We start from the raw sequence: 27,832 nt of genomic DNA, 5'->3' as shown, positions 1-27,832 counted from the left end.
GGTTTTTCAAATACTTGGATTTAAATTATATCAAATGACGTTCACCAAAATTTAAAAAACTACCACTCATTTTTAGACACTCACGCATACTTATAGTTACGTTAAAACGGAATGGTTTGCGCTATCTCATGGATATTTAAAAACAAAACAAATGTTGAATTATATATTCACCGCTGATTTTTTAACTTTCAGCACTAATAGAGATCCTTGTCTTGCCCAGATATGAGCAATTCTCGCTGAAACTAGGCCACTAGGTGCACAAGATCTTTCAAATTTGATATAAATGCACATAGTTATTAGAAATAGAGAAAAAATGATAATGCCATTTTCGTTTGATCAGAATCAGTTTTCAGAAAAGTTGAAATTTTAGCAATTCTTGATGTATTATTTGAGCTATATCTCTAAAATTCGTAATGTAAAGTACTACAAGTAGCACTTTTCTGTAAAGAGGAATGATAAATAAAATAAATAGATATCCGCTCTATTATCGACAGATTTTACCTATTATCGCCCGGGGAGTGAATGATGTGCTAGAGCCAAAAAAATATAGAGTGTATATTTTTCGGAAAGACAAAAGTATTATCTACAACTTTATCGAAGACGTCATACCGATCAAACAAACCGTTATGGCCCTAAAAATATTTGTAATCATAAATACCTTCCCAAAGTAGCATTTTCAGTAGCTTCTCAAAAATGAGTCTTGCTCCAAAAAATTAAACCAATAGCTCAAAATGACATATTTTGCATATAGAAACGTCTATGCAAAGTTCCAGCCAAATTAAAAATGACAATTTAAATGAAATATTAAAACTGGGACATTTTTTGTGGAACTGCTCAGTATTAAAAAACCTATTGCTTTGTTAGTATCACACATGCTAGTGTTGTATGTACTCATTATTCTCACTAAACGTAAAAAAAACAGTAGTGGCGTACTAGTTGTAGCATCAATCGATTATGATATATGGACATATATGGACATAACATGTGCATCCACTTGGTCTCAGTAGACAGGTTACTACGTTGATCGCGCGATGTACGATGAATATTTTGAAACTCAGCTTGGAAAACAGCTACAATTGATGGGTTAACACTAATGCTCACCAAATTTTTTTCTTGCATCTTATAGCATTTTTTCTCAGCTTTCTAATGCTGGTCTCAGATCGAAAATCGATAGTTGCGAACACGGTCAAAATTGTATTTTTCTGATATAATCCAAGATGGCGGCCAAATTCAAGATGGTGGCCTAAATTCTGATCACTTCAAATGTATGCCCTATCATTCCTCTTTACAGAAAAGTGCTACTTGTTACATCACGAATTTTAGAGATATAGCTCAAAAAATACATCAAGAATTGCTAAAATTTCAACTTTTCTGGCAACTGTTTCGCCCCTTGGTGACCCAGGGGCAACAAATTCGATCAAACAAAAATGGCATTATCATTTTTTCTCTATTTCTCATAACTATGTGCATTTATATCAAATTTGAAAGACCTTGTGCACCTAGTGGCCTAGTTTCAGCGAGAATTGCTCATATATAAATGACAGTCATAATTACCTGGAAAATCGCAGCAACCAAGGCATTTGAAAGTAGTGTCATTGTTCATTGCTTACTATTTGCCTATGTATAACGTGAATGACTGAGATGGCTGTGTACTGAAAGTCGAAAGGAGAGTGGAAGGTGATCTACTCATTGTCAAATTACTTATTGCCGATGCTCCTTTTCAAACAAGGTCTGGAGCACCGAGATGTGAACGTCTAGTTAACGTCTACGATAGAGATACTCCGATCACAAGAAAAAACGGGATCAGCTGAACAGTCTGTGCTGTATGCTCAGTTGCTCGAGCTACATATTTGAACAAACCGATCACCGTAAGATCATTGGATAAAAAGGAATCCCCTTGCGCAATACCCACAGGAATAAAAATGTTTGCTCTGGGTGCTTCAGAAGAAAACCGATTTTCAAAACGGACTAAGGTCGAAAATCTGTCTAAAACAGCTGGGGGCGATGTTGACATACTCGTTGCCAAGTCTCTGCGCTCTAGAGTTTCCGGGAAGATGACATTGTTCTGATATTGGGGAAAGGCCTCCGACAAACACCAAGCTTATGGTGGAATCAGACACAAAAACAGTACTCTCAAATCACCAAATCCTTGAACACTAAAAAGTTATGCTGGTTATCTCAGCAGCAGAAATAATTCCTATCATAGACTGCTAAACTAGCTCGTGCCATCCGTGAGTCCAAATCTGTTGGCATACAACCAGGATTAAGAAACGTCCTCACATCCTCAACGCACAAACTTCATGACTTGTTTGTTATTAGGAGAAACATGCGAAACCAGTAATATTGTCATAATTTACGCAGATCATCACTTGGTGTATCGCCGCAGTGTTTTTGATGTGATAGATTACGTGGATGAACGTTCAATAGTAAAGATCGAAAGGCCAAGGATCACTCAAATGTGCCTTGATGGTTGAGGATAGACAAGAATATGCTGATCATTCGAAGTTCAAGGATTCCGGAGTTAAGCGCTGTTTTATCCTCGCGATAGTAAAGAATGTTCAGGAGAATTACAAAAATGTTAGTAAAATTCGGTCGAAGCTAGAACTCAGCAAGGTAAACGTAATGACCACAGTTTGTTGAATAAATTTCTATTCCAGCAGATCGCAAGATAATTATTATCGTAACGGATGTAATGAGCAACAGATCAACGTTTTTTCGAGCTTTTTGCATCGTGAATAATGGTGATCTGGGAAAAAAGTTTGGGGTATTGCTTCGAAAGAACAGAGCGCGTTGTGGTATGCAACTGGAGCGAGTAGAGTAACCGCAAAGAGTTACTTCATGTGCCTTCATAAACCTCTCTTTCATGAGAGTATCCAAACTTTGATCTTGAACATTTGTCCCCCTCCATCGTAACATATCCTATTGAGCATGGTGAATTCGATATATGATCCCTAGTAACAAAAGTGGTTTAATCAAGGTTTTATAGCGCTGTTTTGGCTGTGTTAGGCGCTATGAAACTTTGATAAAACCAATATTGTTACTAGGGATACGATTGAAGAATATAATACAGATGTCGTACAATCCTAGGCCGTCGCCCCAGATGCAATACGACATGCCCAGCTTGGGTTTACGGAAAGACATTATCGCAATCTTCTAACGAAGCGAAGAATGCTGAACATCAATTGTCGAACCATGACCAAATATTTCAATATTTTGAAGGCACTGCAAAACGCTGTTGATGCCCGTTTTGGAGTGGACCTTCGATACGACGTTGTATCAGTAAGTTCTGTAACACGTGGAAAGCTGCACAACTTCCGTCCATCCCAAAGTTTCATATAATTCAACAACGTTGAAATATGGATGTTTTTTTATTTTTATTGAGGAAAAAATGTGTTTTTGATGAATTTGTTTAACTAGATAATTCGACCAAGATTGAACATCAAGCAAGTTTTTCCACAAATTAAAGGGAAAGATTATTTTTCTGTGGGTTCCCGCGTTTTTTCTACATTACCACAAAAATGATTAAATTCTATTTTTGCGTTTTCAAAAAATAAATTCAATTTTTATAATTGCCTGATTCTTATCCAGTTGGTACAATTCATGCGAAGAAAAATCAGAAGTACAAAAAAACTCGATGATCATCAAAATTTTGACACCGTGCGGGTGCGGGTTGAAAACTGAGTTGCAATAATCCCGTTGGATCGAAGAAAACCTTGTAAGGTCCGAAAATACAATTTCGAAAGTATTTTTGGTGAGTCTATTCTGGAGTTCAGCACTTTTGCCACCGCTTGTTGTAGACGATACGATCGGGGTATGGGGGTACGTTAATTGGGTAACGCCACTGTAGATTTCTTATGAAATCCCCACGAATCTCCACTTCATCCAATTGCAAAGCCTAGTTGTTGGGGGCACTAAACCAAGCTAGAAATTTCGCGAAGTTTTTTTTTCGAGAACAAGGACATAAACAAACGTATCCACAAGCTCTTGAAATCGCCGACAGTCGTCGATAGAGCGTATTATCAAATACAGCTTGAGATCGTCTGCGTATATTTGCTAACAGCCAGCATCCAGTGGTAAGTAAACCAGGTCCAAGTTGCAATCTTGTGAGACACCGAAGTTGTTTGCAGACTGTGACGAACAGCAGGAACTGATGCGTATCCGTAGTACTTTACAACATAAATACGAACTAAGTTGATGTCAGTAGAGTCAACAAATCTTTGTTTATGGCTGGAGCACCACAAATAACTCACAAAAAATACTTAATATTGAAAAAACTCAAAAACGGATGAATTTAGGAAGTTAGTCGCCAAAAGCTTTAGGATTTTAAGTAAAACCTGAAATCATACTGCATCATTGGAATTATTCAGCTAAAATGCCTTAAATAAAATCTATGCCAAAATGCATACGCCCTTTTAGAAAATTACTCTCGGGTTTAAAAAAAATTCTCATCTGTGAAAATACACTGAAGTCTTTTTTTAGGTAGAGGGTGCGTAGCGTGTAAATTCCGAAATCCGCCCAAAAACGTGTAAATTACAAAGCTCGCGTAAATTATGAAATCCACGTAAAAAACTATAGTTTGCTAAAGGTTTTGAATTATTTTTGAGCAAGATCGCGCCAAATGACCTATCGTCGAATATCGACCATTTTTGATTTGAATGAAACTTTGCACACGTATTTGGCTTAGCAAACTGAGCATTTTTCACAGATGGAGAGATTTTTTACACCCATGAGTTACATTCTAAAAGGGCGTATGCCTTTTGGCATAGGTTTTATTCGAAGCATTGTAGCCCAGAAACCGTTGGTTGTATAGAAAAACTGTCTGAGAATGAGTTGTAGGGAATTAAAAATGCACCATAAAAAAAATAAAAAAAAATTTTTTTTGACCTGAGAAAATTAAAAATAAACATTAAATTTCAATTTAAAAAAAGAGTTGATTTTTTTTTATTTTTCTTTAAAGAAACTTGGCGTTAATACGCAATTTTTAAAAAAAAGTCCAGGATGGAGAAATGAAAAATATTTTTTTTATGATAGATTAATTTTTTTATAAAAATTCTTATTTAAACATTTTTCAAAATATTTGTATTCTGACGATTTTAAAAGATGCAGAGAGTTATTTTGAATCAAAAAGCTCTTGGTAGTAAACATTCTAAAGGCATTGGTTTTCGAGTTATTTTGAATTTAAGCTCGAAAAATTATTAATATTTCGGAAAATACACGTTTTTCTTAATTTGTCCATGGTTCTCAAGAAAAAACCATACGTTCATTGGAATGCTTGATCAAAAATATACAATTCATTCTTTGACAACAAAACGATTGGATAAATAACTCAAGCGCTAAACCTTAGCCTACCTACACGTTCCCCCTTGCCGAATGTTTTATAAAAAAATATGTTTGTCGTGCAACACTACCTACTTGTTTACTAATAATAACTGTTTGTAAAGTACGCAACCAATAACTACTGGGTTACCTATAATATCTGTTTTCGTATATAAATACGATTGCACTACTCCAGAAGTGTTAGTAACAGTTTGCATTTTGTGAAGATGAATAAAGTGAAAATGGAATACACCAAGCCCAAATGCTATAAACCCTTTCCTGATCATCGGTGCTCATCAAGCTTACGCAAATTAAACGAAAACGTTATTGCAAAAATTAAAAATGTTGAACAGTCAAGCTCATTTTAATACGTCTCTATCAATTTGTGATTCGTGTAGTTATTGGAATAATAGTCAAGCCACCATTCATCCCTACGTTGTTTACTATTCAGAATCTGGAACACTTAAGAATATCAGCTTCATCATAATATCGGAAGTACTCCATCATGATACTGTTGCGGTTCAGGTGTTCATTGCCAAATTAATGAGTTAAAAAAAAACAGTTGAAAAAAGCGATATTGATGTCTGATGGAGCTGCCTCACAATACAAAAATAGAAAAAACTTTGCAAGTCTTTGCAAGTTCAAAACAAAATATAACGTCGATGCAGAGTGGCATTTTTTGCGACTTCTCATAGTAAAGGCCCATGAACATGAACATCCCATTACAAGCAAAAAGAATTGTATGATTGGTCTAATCATGAAAGTAATAAAAATTCATCAAAAATGTCATTCAGTTGGGTATCATATGAAGAATATGAACAAGGAGTAACAGAATGGAGCAACATTTTCAAAAATCTATAATAATAGCTGCCACACAAAAGTATAACTCTTTTGTTCCGATTTCAGAAAATAAGATACAAACGAAGCTGTTTTCAAAAGATGACAAATCATTTTCTTATGATGTATATAAAATATAAGGTGAAACTAGTTTTGTAAAGTATCTATGTAATAAAAAAATATATTCCTAAGATAATAAAACACGAAAATAAATATTTGATTCTTATATATATTTATATCACTTAAAACATTTAACTCTTTTCTTGAGAACCGTTCGCCCAATCGTTTTGTTGTCAAAGAATGAATTGTATATTTTTGATCAAGCATTCCAATGAACGTATGGTTTTTGCTGGAGAACCAGGGACAAATTAAAAAAAAACGTGTATTTTCCGAAGTATTAATAATTTTTCGAGCTTAAATTCAAAATAACTCGAAAACCAATGCCTTTAGAATGTTTACTACCAAGAGCTTTTTGATTCAAAATGATTCTCTGCATCTTTTAAAATCATCAGAATACAAATTATTTGAAAAATGTTCAAATTAGAATTTTTATAAAAATATCAATCTACCATAAAAAAATTATTTTTCATTTCTCCATCCTGAACTTTTTTTTAAAAATTGTGTATTAACGTCAAGTTTCTTTAAAAAAAAAATTCAACTCTTTTTTTTTAAATTGAAATTTATTGTTTATTTTTAATTTTTTTTGGTCAAAAAAAATTCTTTTGTATGGTGTATATTTTTGATGGTGCATTTTTAATTCCCTACAACTCATTCTCAGACAGTTTTTCTATACAACCAACGGTTTCTGGGCTACAATGCCTCGAATAAAACCTATGCCAAAAGGCATACGCTCTTTTAGAATGTAACTCATGGGTGTAAAAAATCTCTCCATCTGTGAAAAATGCTCAGTTTGCTAAGCCAAATACGTGTGCAAAGTTTCATTCAAATCTAAAATGGTCGATTAAATTTTCGCGTATTTCCAGGCGCGTATAGTAGTGTCACTTCCACCTTTCATGAAAAAATATGAAAAGGTTAGGCCAAATTAGTGAATTTTCAACACGAAAAACGCTTTAGTGTACTCAGTTTACTAAGTCGAACATGTATCATTTAGCGTAAATTTCCTCGAAGGTAGTCAATTAGCATTCACTTTTTCGACTTGGCTTCTAAGTACTAACATTTCTGTATCATTTTTCCTGGCAATACCTGTTTATAAGACTGAGTGTGTTCATTTAGATCAAGGTAAAGTGACCAGATGTTCGATGTTCCATCGCGGGACATAAATGGAAGCATAAATCTGGGATCTGAGGGGGGTGCGCAAAAAAAAGAATCGCGTATTTTGGAAAAATCACGTAAAAGAAGATCGCGTAATTTCGAACAAATCGTAAAGGTATTCTTTCGAGCTGCATTGACGCTTAAAGAATCGTACCTGGATCAAAGAACTCAAGTCGTTGTAAGCGACGGTAAGCTTTCAAGTCAAGTTAACATTTTGTCAGTTGTTCCCCAAGGCTCTGTCCTTGGACCTTTATTATTTTCATTATGTATTAATGATCTACCGAACGTGCTAAAAGGATGAATGATACTGTTTGCTGACGACGTGCAATTATATTTCGGTACTTGTTCGGATCCAAAACGGAGAAAATTCTGTACCAGTTTTTTGTTGTAACAGTAGCGGCAGATCAAACTATAAATTTATTTGAAGTTGGGTAAAATTTAGATAACACAATCGAGCATGTGCATTAGGCTGGGGTAAAGTATTCGATTTTCCAGAATCAAATTATTTTGGTTCTTTTTGTGACCCCAAACAATCATAAACTAATTCTAGGTCAATTGAATTCCACTTAGCGGCGGTACACTGGAAGTGTTGGAAGAGAAAATGATTTTCAAAATTTAATTCGACATACTCATCTTTCAACAGTTATAGCATTTTTAAGAAAATCCTAGCTTTTTACTGTCTTTGGCAAAGCTGTTATACATTAACAAACCTGCTTTTTAAAGTCATGAAACGTATGGATTTTTAGTTAAAAATGTTACAGAGTTGAGATCTGGTGTTACCTCGAAAAAAAAAAATCGAAAAAATCGACTTTCTTGGACTCTGAAATTTTTGAGATAGGGAAGATTTCTAGCCCAAAATCTCAAAGTCAAAGTTTTTAAGTCTCAAAAAACCGATTGTTTCAATTTTTTCTCGTAATAACACCAGACCATAATGTTACACGTATTTCTAAGATGAAATCTAATCTACAATTTTCTGTACTTTTTTCATTAGTCGAAAAAATGAAACTTGACCACTTTGTAAAGCACGTGTTTCCGAAGTTCGACTGTGCTAAAATTTTGCATGGGTACTCTCTCCGAGAAAACGAAACTTTTGAGGCCCACTCTTAAGCGAATCTTTTTCATACAAGTCATTGCCGCCTGATTGCACATCGTGTACCGCTGTAAAGACAGACCAGCGACGCCTTGTTCCACCAATATATTTTCTTTGAAGACATCAGTTTTTATTAGATTCTAACAGCAAGTTAGCAAATTGTTAAAGAAAGTTTAAGTTCATGGAAGCAAACATTGAATGACCTGTTGGGACGGAAAGTCATATGATGTTGCTATAGAGAATATCATAGTGAATGGTGTACATCAGTGTTGCCACAGGTACAGATTTATCTAGAAAGTTATGAACTAAATGAAAAACTTCCGCAATTTGTTTAAGGTTAGCAAAAGTTATCCTATTATACAAATTTTACAGGTACAGATTTTTCAAAAAAAAAAAAAAATCTAGCAACACTGGTGTCTGTTCATGTCGTCTGTGCTAGGCACGCTCGCATATGATATGTTCAATTTTGAACCACTGAGTGATTGAATAATAGTGATCCAGCAATTTTTCTATTCAACATATTGGTTATTGTTATCACACAACATTCATTCGACACGGCACAATACCCAGGGGTTATACTGTTGGAGTTATGTTTGAAATCTAACCGAACATTTTTCATTTTTAATTTTTCAGAATGAACTTTAGTTTAAAAACAAAGACGTAGTCCTGCATCCAAAAGAATCTTGGTTTGCCACAGCTCTTTTTCACCGAGAATTCTCAGAAACTTATTGAGACAAATTTAATTTGGTAGTCCTGTTGTTATTAGCAGCTCAAAATAGCCATGTTTATGAAACATTGTACGCATTGAACTTTCTAGTACGAAATCAAGAGATTTTTAAAGAGAATAATTTATCAGCGAAGGCTCAATAATTTCTCCGTAGTTAGAGCTTTTTTATGTTTTCTTATCAGTGCGACACAAATTCTACATTGTGAAACATACACAAAGCTGGTAGAACTAGTTTGGAATGCGCAGAACATAAAAACATACATTTTAAACCATATATCAATCGAAAATAATTGAAAATTAAAACGAAATTCCACTCGTTTTAAACTTTGCTATAGAGAGTATTGATATCGGTTAACTACGGCTAAATATGTATGATGCAAAGTAAAGTTACGAAAATTGATTAAAGGTTTTAGAACATTTCAAAATTCACCTTACTTTTAAGTGTTAAGTGGACTTCATATAGGAAATAAAATGAAGCTTGGGGATTAGAGATAAGGTCTTTTTCTATGGATTTATATCGAAGCATCTGAATTAGCTCTGGATTACTACTAAATTATGACTGTAGACCGTTCCGATAATTATAAATACACTTGCGATCAACCGTCATTTCAAATAACGTGCATTATTCAACCAAACGTTGGCTACGCCCTGTTGTTTACATCCAAAAGAAACAGATGCTGTCATTTTTTCTAACATTTAGTGCGAAATTTTGAAAATGCGTGGCCTTTCTCCCGAGCAAAGAAAGCGAATTGTGCAAAAATGGGGCACCGTAGTGGTCTTTCTATAAGAAAACTAGCCAGAGAAGAAGGTATAAGTGTCGGAGCAGTTCAAACCGCATTGCGGAAGTATTGTGAAGAGTGCACATTTACTGATGCCCCAAGACGTGGTAGAAAACCCGGGCCTGTTGATCCCGCAATGGACAAAAAGGTTAAGGAATACTACAAGCGGCATCCTTCAGTATCAGTACGAGATGTGGCGAGAAAGCTTGGAACCTCGGCTAGTAACGTTATGCGTGCCAAGGGAAGAATGGGTCTGCAGACCCGTCGGAAGCAGAAGCAGCCAAAACGAAATCCAAAACAAGCTGAATCTGTGAAACCGAGAGCTCGGAAGCTTTATGACAAACTTCTGACAAAAAAATGGGGTGTGTTATCATGGATGACGAAACCTACATAAAACTGGACTATAAGACTCTGCCAGGACCGCAATTTTATACATCACCGAAGGGAAAGGATGTCCCTGGACCAGTGAAAGCCATTCACACCGAAAAATTCGGCAAGAAGGTAATGGTTTGGCAGGCCATTTGTGAATGTGGGAAAATATCTCGTCCATTCATTACGAATGACACAATGAATGGTAAAATTTACGTGAAAGAGTGTTTGCAGAAAACGTTGTTACCCATGGTTAAGCAGCATAACAATCTTCCAATCTTTTGGCCCGATCTTGCTTCCTGCCATTACTCTAAGGACGCACTAGGGTGGTATAAAACAAATAATGTCACATGTGTCCCAGAGGAGACGAATCCTCCAAACTGCCCTGAAATTCGCCCTATTGAAACTTTTTGGGCTTTGACCAAGGCAAAGCTGAGGAAATATGTCAAAGCAGCGGACAATGTTGAAAAATTTAAAAAAGATTGGCTTGAAGTGGTAAAAATGGTCGGAGAACACACTGTGCAAAAGCTTATGAGTAGTGTTAAGAGAAAAGTTAGAGAACTCGCGTATCCTACGAAAAATAATCCCAACTTGAATTGAAACTGGAAAGAAAACACTTATTATCTATATTTCAGAATAAAATGACCCGAAAAATCCTGTATTTTTTGTTTTATTCAAGAAAGAAGATGTATTTATAATTTTCGGAAGTCTATAGTCAAAATACGATTTTAAACTAAAAGGGGAAAATGCCCCGGGCATTTAAATAATGCGAAAATAAATCTTCATGCGCTTTGCAATCATTTTGGGTGAACTGGGCTTAGGCTAGAGTCATGGAAAGGTCTATTAAAAATGAACTGGATTATAAATTTGGATTGAATTTGATTTCTCGCCATTATTGTTCATTTATGTGCGGTTTATATTCCATGAATCCCAGCTCATGAGCTGTTGTGGTTAAAAACATTACTACCATTAGCTTATACTTAAAGGCTCTGAGAAAATTGGTTTTGAAGTTTTGAAATATTAAGACTTATCGAAAGCAATCATGAATTGCCGATTGAATTTTTATGATAGTGGAGTAATTTTTTGAACTATAAATTGTCGGTCGTATTGGAGGGTTCTCAAGTGTATGGAATAGGATTTTTAGCTTGAACCATTTTCAATACCCTTGGGCCAAAAATTTTATGAAACATGTTTATTAATATCTTCTAGGTTTAACATGTTAATGTCTGAAATATTTTATTTTTGTCTTACTTTTTCGACGAACTTTGCAATCGATTAACTGATTAGTACCATAGGATCATAGAAGGAAGAAAAACGATACACGATAACATTCCTCCTGGCCAATTTTGCTATTCTGAAACCGATATTATTCCTCTACCATGCGGATATAACCAGCTTACTGCAAACCACACGAGGCATGCAAAACCCACTTTTCCCTGGGTCAAAATATGACACCGCTTAGTCCCTCGCCAACACACGCGATATCGGTCGAAATGTAAACAGCGCCCGAGAGTGGCGAGCTCGACCTTCTGCAAATATGTATGTACACTAGCATGCGGGGACCGAGCAATCCGTTGCCCGCCTCCGGGGCAATACTTGAGTCGATAATAAAGTTAATACTAATGATACCGCACACTCCTCCTAGCTCTAGTAGGCATGTTATATAGCAAGCCAAAAACCGAAGGCGTGTGACATCATTAGCGACTGAGCAGAGCCTCCGGCACCGAAACAGACAATACACCGCAGCAGACACGGATATCATAAACTCATAAAACTGGCAACATTGAATAAAAAAATAAGCAACGATTCATAATATTCTGTCTCTGGCATTCTTCTTCTTGATGATTCTCGGTTTTCTCGGTTAGGTCTATGCTTGTTCTCTGTCTCTTCCAGCCAGGTTTTTCCCGATCGCTCGATTCGAATGTGGTATACACGAAAGATTTCAGATCAAAACTCAAACATCCCGTATTAGATAATTAAATTCTAGTGAAATACCTGTTCATCCTGAGCGAGGGCGGCGGACCACGGCGCTGTCAGCATAAAACACGCCAACAGTGTAGTCGATATGTAGATTCTTTTGAGATACATCCTGCACCTCCTCCACCTTCACTGATTGAATTGAACTTTTCAGCTGCTCTTCCTGGGGCGACTTCCTGCGCTGTTGTTCAGTTCCTGTCCTTCGTTAAGGTTTAGCAGCAAACCCAATTTTCTTGACACTACGCTTCGCACCTGATTGCACCGTATAAAAATCACCTTACAACTTTCGCCACCACAAATTCCTCAATATCTTTTGAAGTAATTTGGTTTTATATTTTTTTTCTTGCTGATTCTGCTGGTCGGATTCCAACTCCGATGTATATTATTTTCCTTTCCGTGCCCTGAACGGCAGCACCACTACACACAGGCACACATCGTACACATACTGCGCTCACTCAGCACAACAGGAGACCACACCACGAATGAATATCGGGTTCGAAGTAAAATAAAACACCAGCGGAACAGACGCGGGGGCGAGAGAGCTGCTGGCCTGGCGGACAGCGCGTACGCGCGGAGGGAATCAAGTGAATGTATGTATGCGAGGTGTGATACACCGACACGGAGCAAGCGTGCGAGAGAGAGAAAGGAACGTAAATCTTTCACAATTTTCACGCTCGAAACGAACGGACGACGACGGTTCGCACACGGATATTTGGCCACTCGCAAAGCACTAACTACACCTTCCCGGGCCACATTCGGACGGTCAGCGATCGGATACCAGCGGAAATGGTCACTCTGGGCGATAAACACTGCACGGTGTGTCCTCTTTTCGTTTGCTAGAGCTCTAACTTGTTCGCACAACACTCCTCCTTCGCACGTTCGGCACTCTTCTATGATGATCAATGAAAATCACCACACAAGAAATTCTTGCGACTTGCGCTTTCAAAATGTCTTCCGAAACTCTCCGTCAGCTACGGTGTGTCGCTCTCTCACACTCCCGCAGTGGGACGGGTCGTGAAATGCGCAGGGTCGACTGTGGCTTTCAACGTTGACAGCTGAGGCTGGAACAGTAGCAGCTCTTGCATGCGGGGAGTTTCGAACTGATTATTTATATTGAAAAGGTACGGCAGTGATAATTGAATGGAATTAATTAAGCTGAGCATCAGCTTATTAAGCTTTAGGTAACCTAAATTAGGTTAGCCGAGGTTAAAAAAAAAGGTTTGCTGGACAGTTTTAAATAAGTTGACACGCAAAATTCGCGTTTAAAAATATACATTCTTGTTCCAAAATAATTTACATGCCATGAAATGACACGCTATTATAATTGTGTCCGGTATGATTATCGGATATATCAGATCCAAGATTTTTGAATTTTTACATGCATTTATCGATTACGCGAAGTTACAGCTAGATTTTTTATTTTGTCCCGCTTTTCTAGGATTTATTTCGTTCATAAGAAAATAAGGTAATCGCTTTCATTCAAAAAAGGAAATTGCATAGTTTTTAATTAACAGTTTTTTTATTACATCGAAAACTTATTACCAATTAAAACAACAAATTATCGAGCACCAACGATAGATTTGTAGAGTCTCCATTGATCGATTTCCTCGAAAAACTTCTTTGAACTACGGTAGTCGTCGTAAAGCCCGTGGAAAAGTGGACCATCGAAGCGAAGATACGCGTCTGCATGCTCGCGATGTAAGCCGAGTCGTTCAAGGGCTGCCAGGAAATGTTTGTACACTTCAGTGAAAACAAATGCAATCCGGAATGGTCGAGCCTTTAAACGGCTTGGATATACAACTTCTCCTGGATCATACGATTCGGATGAAACTCGGTGGCAAACGAGCAAGAAAAGATCCGCTTCGAAGAGCTTGAGAATTTTGTTCTTGACAAGGTAGTATAAGGTGGCAACGGTTACCCATAGCTTTTGGGGTACCGACTGAAAACGCTGGAAGTCCATGTTTTTCGTTACAACCCATACAAACAGTTTAAGCTTTATGTCCCGTGTGGCGTTCTGCACCAGTTGATCCTTGGACAGCAGATCCACGAGCGTGGGAGGTTTAATTTTCTCTGGCCGTTTCACACGACGCATTTCCTTGCTATAGGGGGCTTTGTGGCTCAGTTTAACGATTAGTGTGAATTCTCGAGCATCTGGTTTATTCCATAGTATAATACCGGCGAGCCGTTCATACATTTGGAACAGAAGTTGAGCAAATTTGAAGCCTCTGTTCTCACTGCGGAGATCTATAAAATAGGTTGTTAGCTCGAAAGGTTTGTTTGTCCATAACTGATAGCCGAATTCGTGGTTCTGAGATAACAACATTGCCAGTGTTTCATCTTGATTAGAATTCGCGTTGAAGTCCAGTGAATCCTAAAAGAGAACGTTGAGTAAGCATGATTTATAAGTGCATAGGTTATAATACCTACAATTTTGTATGAATCAAGACTCTCCTGGAAACGATTTTTGAGATCCAAGCTTTTTGATTTAAAAACTTGTCTTGTCAACTCGTCTACAGACGCGTTCGGTCGTGACCGGATGAATTCAGCTACATTGCGAAACTTTTGCTTCGGTTGTCCTAACCGTATATGAAATGGTTTAACTATGTCATAGTTTATGATGTCGTTGCCGGATAGCGTCGCTAGCAGAGGCAATTGTTGAACCCTTAATCCGAGGTATTGGAGCAAACTAGTTTTGCTGTATTCATAAACTGTATATCTTGCTATATCCATACTTTCGAAAACCCAGACTCGCCAGGGACCCTGATAAATAAGAAAATCTGTATCACTAGTGATGACGGCCATAGCTCGCATCGATGTTGCGTAGGCAGCCAGATCTTTGTCGCATTCGTTCTCGATGGACAATTTGTAAGTGCCATACTTTTGCGCGATATTCTGTAACGAATACCGAGTATTGGCTGGAATACTGTTTCGAAACTTTTTAACTAACGAGTTCACATCGAAAGCGTTACTATCGACGGCATCCATGATCTCGATGCTGTTTTTGTACTTTTCCGTTTGCTTTCTTTGCCAGGTGTTGAACTTCGTTTGCTGTATTGGGCCATCATTAAAAAATGCTAACTCGACACCGAGGTCTGCTAGTTTACCGAAAAATCGATCCAACTGACGGTATACTGCTTCGTACCGGCCTCCACACAGCAGTCCGGGAAGATCACTTTCGCTGATCACACCGCAGAACGATTTTAGGTCGATCGCTATAACCGGGTGTCCCTGTTGTTTTCTATTCGTGAAAATAAGATTAGTATTTTTTTGACTGTTTATGAAAGTATACTGTTACTTTACCGAATTTCTTTCTCGATATCCACTTTTTTATAACCTCCGGGTACTTTTGTACGCATAAATGTTTGTAAATATTTAACTCCCATGGTGGCTGCATTGAAACATGTGAACTGATCCCGCCTCCAGGGTTGCCATATTTGATTCTGTTCATTTGGATTGAAAAAAAAACGTTTTAGCAAAGCATTAGAGTTCCCTTTAGAAATAAATGACTTTTCACCTACGCACACTAGTGAACTAGAGTGTATGTATAGTCATTAGGGAACCTGTATGTTAGAGAATCTCCAAGACACTCACCGTTAGGGCAACTGTCAACACCAAACGAGCATGTCTTTGCGATTCTCTAACATCAAAGATAACTAGAACCAGATTCCTGACTTTCGCAGTATCCAGCGGACACGATTGTCGCTGTGCGGTAACGAAAGTCGAACTAACTTGTATAATGGTAATTTGATGATGAGGTGGCGAAAGGTGAATCATTTTTTTAATACCCTTGTATGGTCACGTAATCTAATTTTCAATATCCTCTAATTTTCAATATCCTTGCACGGTGCGGCCATCTAATTTTCAATATCCTTCTATGGTGCTGCCATCTAGTCTTCATTTTCATCCGGCAAATAATGCACGACAAATCGATTTTGCTACTAACCAATTTAATGCGCATTAAGTAATCAGATGGCAACACTAACCGCTGTAAATGTGTCGTGGACGAATAGCAATGAGCATAAAAGAGAGGTGAGGAGGAGAGTGCATTTTCCTAGTATTAGTAAATGCTTCAAATGTAAACAACTAGACGAACTCAATGGTAAACTCAAATAGCTACGTCACTATTTGGCATCATCTCTGGGCAGAAGGGGGCAAGCAGAGGGGCGCGTGCAAGTGTTAGTAGGTTTTCTCCTCACCTCTCTTTTATACTCATTGGACGAATAGTATGAAAAAAAAAACTGTATGTCAGGTATCTTGGTCTAGTCATCTTTGATGAAAAGTATTAGCTACCAGATAATCAAATGCTTTTCACTTTACCGCTAGTAGAATTCTACGTGCAACTCACATGAAATGCATATGTCATACTGTATAATAGCGAATTTCTTTATTCCACTGTGTGCGGGCAAAACTGCCGAGGAATAATGATGCCAGATAATTGTTTACGAACTAAGCATGTGCGGTCGTGGGTTAAAGCTGACAAATTTTGCAGTGCGCTTCGGGCAGCACACCAGGTCAAAACTGGGTCAATATCGAGCGAATAAAGAAGGGTTTTGACTAGTGTCTTAGAACAGCGGTTTTCAACCTGGGGTACGCGTACCCCTGGGGGTACTCGAAAGCCTTCGGGGGTACGCGAATGAAAAATCAGTAATGGCGGACAAAGTAATTTTTCTTTATAATTCTTTACTTTCTTTTCAATGTTGCTCCTAAAACATGACTGTAGCAATCAAACAAACCAAGTTGAATTCAAAACCTGATCTAGACCTCCACAACATGATCTACCACTACCACTCTCCCTCTCTGCGAGAACATTCCAAGCCAGGGGGTACAATTGATATGAAAAATATCGCCAAGGGGTACGCGGACAAAGAAAGGTTGAGAACCGCTGCCTTAGAATATCAATGTTTATTCATGAGTAGATGAATTGAATTAATCTCGGTGTCAGCACATTTATTCTCCGATGCAACTCAGCAACCTATGTTCATTGCGACGATGCATGAATATCGTTTCTCATATTCAATGACAGAACAGTGGAATGAAGATCATAGGCCTCGTAATGATATTCAAAGAAGCTTCGGTGATTATCAATCCAAGTAGTGCAAATCTGTTCAGACGCTGTACACTGCCCAGTACAGTATAAATGGTCGAATAAGGTTAATTTTGATTTTCACTATTTTGATATGATTTTCATTCTTGACGATCAAAATATCAACACGAGTGTTGAAGTTTATCTTGTCGGTGTTCATCGGTTGTTTGGTATCATGAATATCAACGGTCGCATGAGTAGTATGAATATCAATATAAAGACGGCTGAAAATCGCTGCTTTTGAATATCATGACAGTGAATATTCTCAGCACTGGTTTTGACAGCAGTTAGTGCGCTTCCAGGTCAAAACGAGGTGAGCTGGTGGAAAAAAAAATTCGCTATAGGATTAACAGGAAAAACCATCTCACCAGGTCATGATGAACTCAAATGACCGGTACCGTCTGTCGGGGTGAAATTAAGCTAGGCTTCTGAGAGTTTCGCATCGCCATCACAGGCGATATTCGAGAAATGTTTCTCCAGATCTTGATGAACCAGCGCGATCAGCGGTTTCTATGGCGAAACGGTGAGCAAGACCGCAACCCAGATGTTTATGTTACGAAAGTAATGACATTCGAAGCGACATACTCGGCCCGCAGCGCCAAAAATTCACTTAAATTTTTACATTTTGATTATTAAACACTGAAAATAAATCGCACGCTAATCCCTAATGCTCAATACATATGAATGTCAAGAAACGAACCTAACCATTCTATTATGTCGAACTATATTGGTTTCTACGACATGGCAAACCGAAGTGTAAGACACTTGATTTTGTGTTGTAAACTGAAACGCAAGTGGATTCCACGTAGATATGAAATGTTTCATCTATTAGCACAGAAGTAAGTGGAATTCACTTGGCTGTAGCGTGTCGTTTTTTTTTACAGTGTATATTTCTAAAATGCAAAAGCTTCATTCTTGACTTGGTGGCAACAATAAATTATATGTGAAGAAAGAAGACCACGGGTCATTTAGTTAACCCCCCAACCCCTTGTGTGGTCCTTCGTCGTCTTTTGACAACCCCCCCCCCCCCCCGTCCCTCTCTTTATGACCACGTGGTTTAGGACCGGCCCTGCTTTTACCCATGCTGAGCAACCTAAGCTGAACAGCTAAAGCCCTTGGTCTCCCCGGGACCGCCGTTAGGCATTACTTCAGGGAGAGGGCCCGTCGTGCTTTTCGCACTTACCTCTATGGGTAGCAGAGCAGTCTATACAGGCCAGTTAGTTAACCGTTAACTAACTGGGGCACGTCGATGGTTTCCCGTCGATTGGTGCCCTGCAAAATACTAACGATCTGTGATGCTGCCGTGATGACCGCATCCCAGATTTCCCTATTTTCGCACATCCTACGCACTATATTCTCTGGCGTGGTGTCCATCCCACTTATTGCCAGCATCTGTACCGTATCCGCTCGAAGCGCGGGCATGTGAAGAACACATGCTCTGCGCTTTCTTCCGCACCCGTACAAGCGGGGCACATAGGGGACTCGGCGTACCCAAACCTATGCAGGTACTGCCTAAAGCAGCCATGGCCTGACAGGATCTGTGTCAGATGGAAGGTTACTTCCCCATGGCGCCTATTAATCCAGCATGCTAACTCTGGAATGAGTCGGTGTGTCCATCTACCTTTTGTAGTGTTGGACCACTCCCGCTGCCACCTGGCCATTGAGGATGACCGTATGGTGTTGCGAATACCCCTCGTGTCGCGTTGGTCGAAGCACTCTACATCCTCTTTGACGATGATGCTGATGGGCATCATGCCAGCCAGGACGCAAACCGCCTCGTACGACACTGTTCGGTATGCACACGCGACCCTTAGGCACATTAGCCTGTACGTACTCTCGAGTTTGCCGCGATGGCACGAGGTACTGAATACCTTGGACCACACTGGTCCTCCATACCTGAGTATGGACGTGGTTAGCCAGCAAGGACTTTACGCCTGCTGCTACGGACCGCCGAGCTGTTTGCCATCATGCGAGATAGCGCTGCCACAGCCATGGAAGCTTTCTTGCAGGTATAATCGACGTGGCTCCCGAACGTGAGCTTGTCGTCGATCATAACCCCCAGAAGCTTCAACAAGCGTTTTGAGGCGATAGTGCATGTACCGGCACTAATCGATGCCTCTTGCTCAGACTTTCTGTTATTTACAACAATAACTCCAGTCTTATGGTGCGCTAGCTCCAGTTTCCTGGAGTGCATCCAGTCTTCCACTACGCGTATTGATAGCGCGGCCTTTAACTCTACCCCTCTAATAGACTCGCCATAGACCTCAAGAGTTATGTCGTCGGCGAAGCCCACGATCACCACCCCTGGAGGGAGTGTTAGTTTTAACACGCCGTCATACATAGCGTTCCACAGTACCGGACCCAGGATGAAACCTTGCGGTACACCTGCGGTAACCGGAACGCTTTTCTGACCCTCGTTTGTGTTACACACTAGCACTCGATTCTGGAAGTAGTTGCCCAGAATCTTGTACAAGGCGTCGGCACTCTGAGACTCTGTAGCGCTAAGGCAATGGAGTCCCAGCTGGCACTGTTAAACGCGTTCTTCACGTCAAGCGTGACGATCGCGCAGTAACGAATGCCCCACCTCTTGCGTTGGATTGCAACCTCAGCCGTTCTGGTGACGGAGAGAATTGCATCCACCGTGGACCTACCTTTTCGAAAACCGAACTGGTTGCTTGATAGACCGTTTTCACTTTCTGTATATTTCACCAGTCTATTGAGGATTACCCTCTCAAGCACCTTGCCCGCCGTGTCCAGCAGGCAGATTGGTCTGTATGCCGATGGGTCACCTGGTGGTTTCCCAACCTTCGGCAACAGCACCAGCCTCTGGCGCTTCCACACGTCCGGGAAGAGGCAGTCGTCAAGGCATTTCTGCATAACCGCCCTGAACAACCCGGGGGCTTCTTTGATGGCCGTCTTGATGGCCAAGTTCGGGATTCTGTCTGGTCCCGGAGCCTTGCCCACCTTCAGGGAGTTTGCGATCTCGATCAATTCATCTTCCGTCACCCTTACCGCATCGTCAGCCTCTGCACGGCTGCCGTCACTCACGGTAGGTGGTGATTCGTCAGCCGGAGGCCAGGGACTTGGTTCGTGGCTTGGGAAGAGGCCCTGAATGATCGTTTCTAGCATCGCTGGTGATCGTTCGGCCGGGGCTAGCGCACCTCTAGTCTTGTTCATAACGATCCTGTAGGCGTCACCCCACGGGTTCAAATTGGCACTGGCGCAGAGTCGTTCGAAACAGGCTCGTTTGCTGGCTCTGATTGCGCTCTTAGGCGTTGCCTTAGCGGATCTGAATGCGACACCGCGTTCCGCTCTTTGCTCGTCGGAACGTGCGCGTTGCATCCTCCGTCTTGCACGGAGGCATGCATTGCGCAGGCCTGCTATCGTATCGCTCCACCAGTATGTCGGTGGCCCACCTCTCTAGGCGGACGAGACCTAGGCATCGTGGCGTCGCACGCCCATGACAGCATCGAATTTAGATGGTCCACATCCGGGAGCAGTTCACCCCCTTCGTGCTTCCATCTAATTGCCTGCCCAAAAACATCTGCATCGAAATGCAATGTTTTCCAGCCGTAGAAGGATGGAATATTGGCCCTACTCGCTGCTTGCTTCCGCACGCCTACCTTATAGCGGATCGATTGGTGATCGCTATTCGTGTAGCTGTCGTCTACCCTCCAGTTCGTGATCAGTCCCGGGCTGCAGAACGTCACATCGATAATCGATTCGGCACCGTTTCTACTGTCGGTGCATTTTGTACCAACTGTCAAGTCTAAGTTGAGCTTTGCCAAAGCTTCCAACAAGACCTGGCCCCTTTGGTTTGTACAGCGACTTCCCCACTCGACAGCCCAAGCGTTGAAGTCACCCGCAACCACCAACGGCCATAGGCCCGTCAGTTCCACGGTTGTTTGATCGACCATCTGCGCGAACGTTTCAGTAGACCAACTTGGCGGAGCATAGCAACTGCAGTAGAATACTCCATCCACTTTGGCTATAACGTACCCCTCTCTGGAGGTCGACACAATCTCCTAAACCGGGGACCTGCCTGTCGTGCAAATGGCCATCTTCCCAGACTTGTCCGATACCCAGTTACCGTTTCCGGTTGGGATGCGGTATGGGTCCGAGACGATGGCCACGTCCGACAACGACTCAGCAGCCGCTTGGTGTAGCAACTGCTGCGCCGCATAGCAGTGGTTCAGGTTTGACTGTATCACCCTCAGGTCTGCGGCTTAGTAGCCGGCCGTGCAGCCGGACACTTGGGGCCTCCTATGGCGTGTTTGGCGTCCCGTTGACCGGTGCATACCAGACTCTTGGGAGGTGCACCGCAGTCCCGTGCCTTGTGGCCTGCGCCACCGCAGCGGCGGCATAAATTGGACCTGTCGGGCCCTTTGCACGACCAGGATTTATGCCCCCGCTCAAAGCACCTGAAGCAAACGTCAGGCTGTTGGAAGGTGCCCAGAGGGCAGACCGACCAGCCCACCTTCAACGTGGCCTTCTTCAGGGCCTTGTTACCCTCCGCTAGTGGAAGCTTTATGGTAGCAACCTGGGTGCCGGCCGGGCCCCTGCGGAGACGAACTGCCTCTGCGGTCACTACCACTCCACACTCTCGTTCGAAGGCTTGTGCTATGTCGCACCCTTCGGTGATCTCGTCCAGGTTTTTAAGCTGGAGAGTCACTTCAGGAGTGAGGGCTCGGATTTGAACCTCCTCGCCTAGCACTTCCTGGGCCGTCTTTTTATAGGCACAGCCACAGAACGGAAGGTCATCTGTGATACGAAAACTGCTAAGTGCTCAGTGAATTTTGCAGCGCTCCCTAGGGGTGGAAAGAACGCTTTTTACACGGAAAATAAACAAAATTTATACTACTCTTATCGAAATCAATCAAACACACTGGTATAAATCTGTCGGCGAAAACACTACAGGTTAACACTGCTAAGCATCACTCAAAATAATTTTCACGTCATAATTACCGGAAAAGTTATGTGAATATTTTCCACTGTCATTTTCACGTAGATTCTACGTGATTGTCATCTGAGTTCATCATGATCTGGTGAGATGATTTATCTTATGAATCTTATACAACAGACATATGCATTTTATGTGAATTTCACGTAGAATTCAACTACCGGTAAAATGGAAAGCATTCGATTATCTGCTAGCTACTACGTTTGATAAAACGTAAAATTTCCAAATTCTGTCTCCCCAATTCTTAAAAGACGGCAAATAGTTTTTAGAAATTATAGAAATATGTTGCTTGAAAAATCGCACGGCCATGCAAAATCGCCGATTCGTAAATAAATCAAACGACATAAAAACGGACAAATATTACGACGTTTGCCGGCGATTACTATTGTAAAGCTGCAATTGTTTATGTATAGGAAACTCCTCGAATTACGAACTAAATATGTGTGAAACCTGTAAGCTCAAGGCTCGATGTCAAATTCGTACGGTTTTTCGAAAGCTCACTTATTGGCAAGCCGTCGAGAAATTCTATTTTATTGTCAGAGACTGAGTTAGACAACAGCTTCGCCATTTTGATTTCTGTGTATTTTCACATAGAGAGTTCACGCGATACTTCTTCTATGACATTCTGTTTGACGTTGCCAAGTTCACGTAGATACTAGTGATAAAATATAGTATGCATGTGATTTTCACGTAGATGTTAAGTTTATCACATAAATCATGCAAAATGACAGAAAATGAAAAAGTACAGGAAATTTCACGTAACAATAATGTGAAAATTATTTTGAGTGATCTGTAAGAAGGAAAACACATTATTTCTAGGGGCTTGACAACTTTATTTCATGAAAAATATTTCGGTAATGGTTGATGTATATATATATATATATATATATATATATATATATATATATATATATATATATATATATATATATATATATATATATATATATATATATATATATATATATATATATATATATATATATATATATATATATATATATATATATATATATATATATATATATATATATATATTATATATATATTAATATCTATCATTTATTTATCACATTAACTTCCCAACCATAGCGTATAGGACATGGTGAAACGGTTTGATCAACAAGTAGGCACGAGCGGGGAAGCGTTTTTTTATTTTGCTTTACCGAATTTATAATTTGAATACATCGAAATAGTATATTATAAGATGCGATGAATTTTGGTCATCGGTTGTTTTAATGAACAACTTTAGTCTTTGGCATTTTTTTTTGCAATATAGCCGGTTGTACTTTTGACATACCGTTTTACTATGTTTCTATACACCAACATCACAACAACGATAATATGACTTCAAAGAGTTTTGAGTGTCTGAAAATGCAACGATAAACACTTAGAAACAATGAATACAATCGAATTTTGCTCGTTGCACTAAATTCGTAGCCCAACTAGTGAAGGACTTTCACGCTTGGGTTGAGCTATCCAGGTTGCAAGATGACACCGGTTGTTTCTTTTTGTTAGGATTACTAATCACCAATTGGGTTACACAGTGTCTTGCCCCTAGCATTCTTCAAAACAGCTGACTCAGATACCGGCATAGATGATTGTAGAACTGTTCCTTTATTGTTTTTCAGTAATCTACTCCTTTTAACTGTGAAAATAATCAGATTATTAACACGAGTTACATAAAGTGAGAGTCGCATCTTTTGTTTCAAGTCTCCAATTACCATCTCGTTTAGAGTCCTCTCAAAGAATATTCGTATATTACGTAACGTGAAATTTGGCAATTTTCAAAACCCCCATCAACTAAGTAACGCAAATTTGCATGGTGGTCTTATGCAGTGTAACACTTCGCTGGATACCTTTCCTCCACCTCTCCCCTGAGCGCGTTATGTATTATACAAATGTTTCCATATATGAACGAACGCTAGAGGTAAGGCACTATTGATATACAATGGTGATTCGCTTACCGGTTGCTCCTTAGTCGGGGGTTTGTTAGTTGGGCCCTCATCCATCTAAAAAGCGCTCTTATGTCAAAATGGAACGACATTCAAATGCATGCAAGAAACCCGAAAAGTGAATAAAAAATCAAATAAATTTTTACTACTCGTACTTGAGTTTATTTGTCATTGATTGTTGGTGGTTACCTTTGATTACTCGAAAAAAATGACATTGATTACTTCGGAGTATTCTCAGGTTACGACGCATTTCGAAACCCCTTGAAACGAACCTCTTGGGATCCTTTTTTAGTGTTCTGTAAGGTTGTCACTTTCGGTTGTCAGCAAAGATACCAGATTTGTCAGCAAAACGATGATTTGTTTTGATTCGCAGGTATGTGCGGTTTTTTTCAATCTCCATCTCGCATAATCAATAACCATAAACGGATGATAATCTATATGGTTTAACGATACCCTATACAGTCGAAACTATATCCCGAACTAGTTGTTAGGCACGTTTTATGGTTATTGATTATGCGGGAAGGTTAACTACATTTTTTTTTCCTATGACTTTCTCAAAATGTGTGCAGTTTTTACAGATTTCTGCCTGCTCGAGCGCATTTTTTCGAATCACGATTAGATTTTTATCAGATTTAAAAAAAAGACTGCACAATGAAATCGGTACCTCTTACAATCGCATTATTCGTTGCTCTAGAAGCTAACCTGATTTTAATTAACCTTATTCAGCTTATTTTTGTTTAAATGGCATGTCGCATGTCACATCAATGAGAAGAAAATCTATACTCTTCAGAATGGACTAGACTCAATCGACAAAACATTTAATATAATCTTATAAGAGGATGAAAATAGTTTATAAATTTCATTTTCGAATAAAAATGTGATTCATTCATTATAAATGTTCTGAAAATTTGCGTTAAAAAATCCATCTGTGCCATGATTTTTAAAAACTCAAAGTACTTTCATTAGTTGAAAAAAAAAAAAACTCACGAGCTGCATTTTAAATTTTAACAATTTTCAAAAATAGCCGTCTATGACACATGGTACAATTGTAGATGGAAGAATTGCAACATTAACGTTTTAAAACGCATGATTTTTCAATAACATTGATTGTTGTTCGTGTTTCAAATCAACATTTGTCGATTACAATACCTTCGTTACACTATTGTAATATGACAAACTCCACAAATGTGAATAATTGCGAATTTTTACCCAAAACGTTTTTGCATCGAACGTAATAGATTGTATTAAACGGGTTAAACTGTTGAAATAACCGTCAATTAAAAACATCGAATAAATTATGCCACATTATACCACTGGCAAAGCGGCATAAACGTACACGACAAATATATATTGCCCGAGAGCACAGAAAATTCAATTGTCATTTTTCAGTCCTTTTTGTGTGCACTTTCTGTTCGATCATTTACCTGAAGTTGACCTTCCGTTCTGTGGGCACAGCCCTTGCCCTTCGCCTCTTTGCGGAGTTCGAGGATCATCTCGCCGGTGCGTGACCGACGAATTGACCTGACGTCCGTGCCGAGGTCTTTGAGCTTGGGTTCGCCTCTCATGGCCTTCAAGACTTCGGCGTACTTAGACGCATCGGTCTTGAAAATGAGCGCGTCACCCTTGCTCCGCCTACTCGCCCCTTGCGGCTTCTCAATGCGGTCGCCGCGCTTCGCGCGTCGTTCCCGCTTCTGCCGCTTACCGGCCTTTTAAGAACTACAATGCGCACCAATACCCGAGGGCAGCAGAGGCGATAGTGAAGGAGCATTATGTCGACGACATGCTCTCAAGTGTAGAGATGGAACAGGAAGCGATACAGTTGGCGAAAGATGTGCGGAACAGGTTTCGAGATCCGAAACTGGCTGTCGAAGTCGAGTTGAGTGCTGCTAGAGTTGAAGGCGAGTCCCGGTGAGAAAAGTTTGAATCTCTCAAACGTAATGGCGACGGAGAAAGTTCTCGACTTGTGATGATGTACGGCAGCGTTCCTCAACCTGGGGTACGCGAGAGCCTTCAGGGGGTACGCGAAAAGAGAATCAGTAATGGCGGACAAAGCAATTTTTTTAAATTACTTTATTTGTTGTTCAAACTTGCTCTTAAAACATGACTGTAGCAATCAAACAAATCACAGTTGAATTTGAAACCTGAACTAGACTTCCACAACATGATCTACCACTACTCTCTCCCACTCTGCGAGAACATTCCAAGCCAGGGGATACAATTGATTTGGAAAATGTCGCCAAGGGGTACGCGGACAAAAAAGGGTTGAGAACCGCTGGTGTACGGCGACCGATACGTTCACCTTCAGGTTATCTCCAAGAATCAACGATGAACTACTGCAAGGTGACATCGTCCCAACGAAAAGGCAAATTCTGAGCACGCTGATGACGATCTACGATCCTCTGGGATTACTGGTGCATCTACTTGTGTTCTTGAAAATACTACTGCAGGAAATTTGGCGAAGTGGCGTAGGCTGGGACGATTCAATCAAGAGCGAGCAGTTAGCGAAATGGCAGACACGGTTGCGCATCCTTCCGCAAGTGAAATCGGTGAGCGTACCAAGGTGTTACCGATTGAAGACGAGCACAGGAGAGCAGAATACGATTCAGTTGCACGTGTTCGTGGATGCGTCGGAGAACGGCTTCGCTGCAGTCGCCTATCTGCGGTTCGAAGAAAATGGAAAAGTGGAATGTGCACTCGTCCGTGCAAAGACCGGTCGCTGGTTCCGTGGCCCTGAGTTCCTGTGGGGACCTAGAGAAGGATGACCTGTCGTTAAGTCTAAGTTCGAACACACTGCAGAGGAGGAACGGTCAAAGGCGGAGTTATTCATCCTAAAATCGGTGCAAGATACTGAGTTCGCCGAAGAGAAAGCTTTGCTGCAGAAGCCTATGCCGATACCGTGGAGGAACGCTTTACCGAAGCGTAGTTCGCTGTACAAGCTCAGTCCGTTCTAAGCGGAAGATGGACTGCTACGAATGAAAGGTTGCATAGATAAATGCGCTCATGTCGAGGAACGTACCAGACATCCGTACCAAGCGACATTCAGTCACGGACCTCATCATAGCAAGTGTCCACGAAAAGTTCTGCCACATGAATCACCAGACAACGCTTGACGAAATCCGGCGTCGATTCAACGTTCCAGGATTGAGATCGGTCTACCGGTGTGTCCAAGGTCTTCGCTAGCTCTGCAAGATTCGCCAAGCGAAGCCGGAACCCACGGAGATGTCTGGTCTTTCGTTCGGACGTTTACAACCCTTTTGCCGACCTTTTTCCTATATCGGCATCGACTATTTAGGACCAATGCACGTAGTTGTCAGTATGAGGAACGAGAAGCGCTGGGGTGTCCTGATTACTTGTTTGACAATTACGCAAGGCGAGGTACCCCAGTCCAGATAGCGACCGCGGCACCAACTTCATCGGGGCAAGTCGCGAGCTGAAGGAAGCCCTAAAGCATCCCCAACTTACCCGCA

The 27,832-nt window shown here is 40.3% G+C and overlaps 2 protein-coding genes across 3 annotated transcripts in view; both read right to left on the bottom strand.

The window, feature by feature from the left end:
• The window catches only part of LOC129725380 (syndecan-like), an 85,885-nt gene extending 72,555 nt beyond the window's left edge, over positions 1-13,330 (bottom strand). Inside the window, exon 1 of one of the 2 annotated variants that reach the window (XM_055681152.1) lies at positions 12,386-13,330. In XM_055681152.1, the coding sequence (XP_055537127.1) occupies positions 12,386-12,478 (93 nt within the window). In that variant the 5' untranslated portion in view covers positions 12,479-13,330. The remainder of the gene's footprint in view (positions 1-12,385) is intronic. The other variant, XM_055681153.1, reaches the window with a different exon arrangement.
• A 539-nt stretch (positions 13,331-13,869) lies between these two features.
• Positions 13,870-16,141, bottom strand: LOC129725835 (uncharacterized). The gene is made up of 4 exons (XM_055682141.1): positions 15,959-16,141; positions 15,668-15,807; positions 14,795-15,605; positions 13,870-14,738 (listed from the first exon to the last, which is right to left on the bottom strand). Exons 1-4 carry the CDS (start codon positions 16,139-16,141, stop codon positions 13,926-13,928), a joined length of 1,947 nt encoding a protein of 648 aa, XP_055538116.1. The 3' UTR covers positions 13,870-13,925.
• Between the last annotated feature and the right edge of the window lie 11,691 nt (positions 16,142-27,832).

This window comes from Wyeomyia smithii, chromosome 2 (genome assembly GCF_029784165.1).
Source record: "Wyeomyia smithii strain HCP4-BCI-WySm-NY-G18 chromosome 2, ASM2978416v1, whole genome shotgun sequence".
Taxonomy (NCBI): Eukaryota; Metazoa; Arthropoda; class Insecta; order Diptera; family Culicidae; genus Wyeomyia; species Wyeomyia smithii.
This window is presented reverse-complemented; position numbering and strand designations above follow the sequence as displayed.

What these genes read in the sequence shown, in the direction of transcription:
- LOC129725835 (XM_055682141.1), bottom strand. Translation starts at nt 16,141, where the DNA reads ATGATTCACCTTTCGCCACCTCATCATCAAATTACCATTATACAAGTT. An exon ending in GATATCGAGAAAGAAATTCG is followed by an intron (nt 15,606 to 15,667) that starts GTAAAGTAACAG and finishes TTTCACGAATAG; the next exon opens with AAAACAACAGGGACACCCGG. An exon ending in GTCTTGATTCATACAAAATT is followed by an intron (nt 14,739 to 14,794) that starts GTAGGTATTATA and finishes GTTCTCTTTTAG; the next exon opens with GATTCACTGGACTTCAACGC.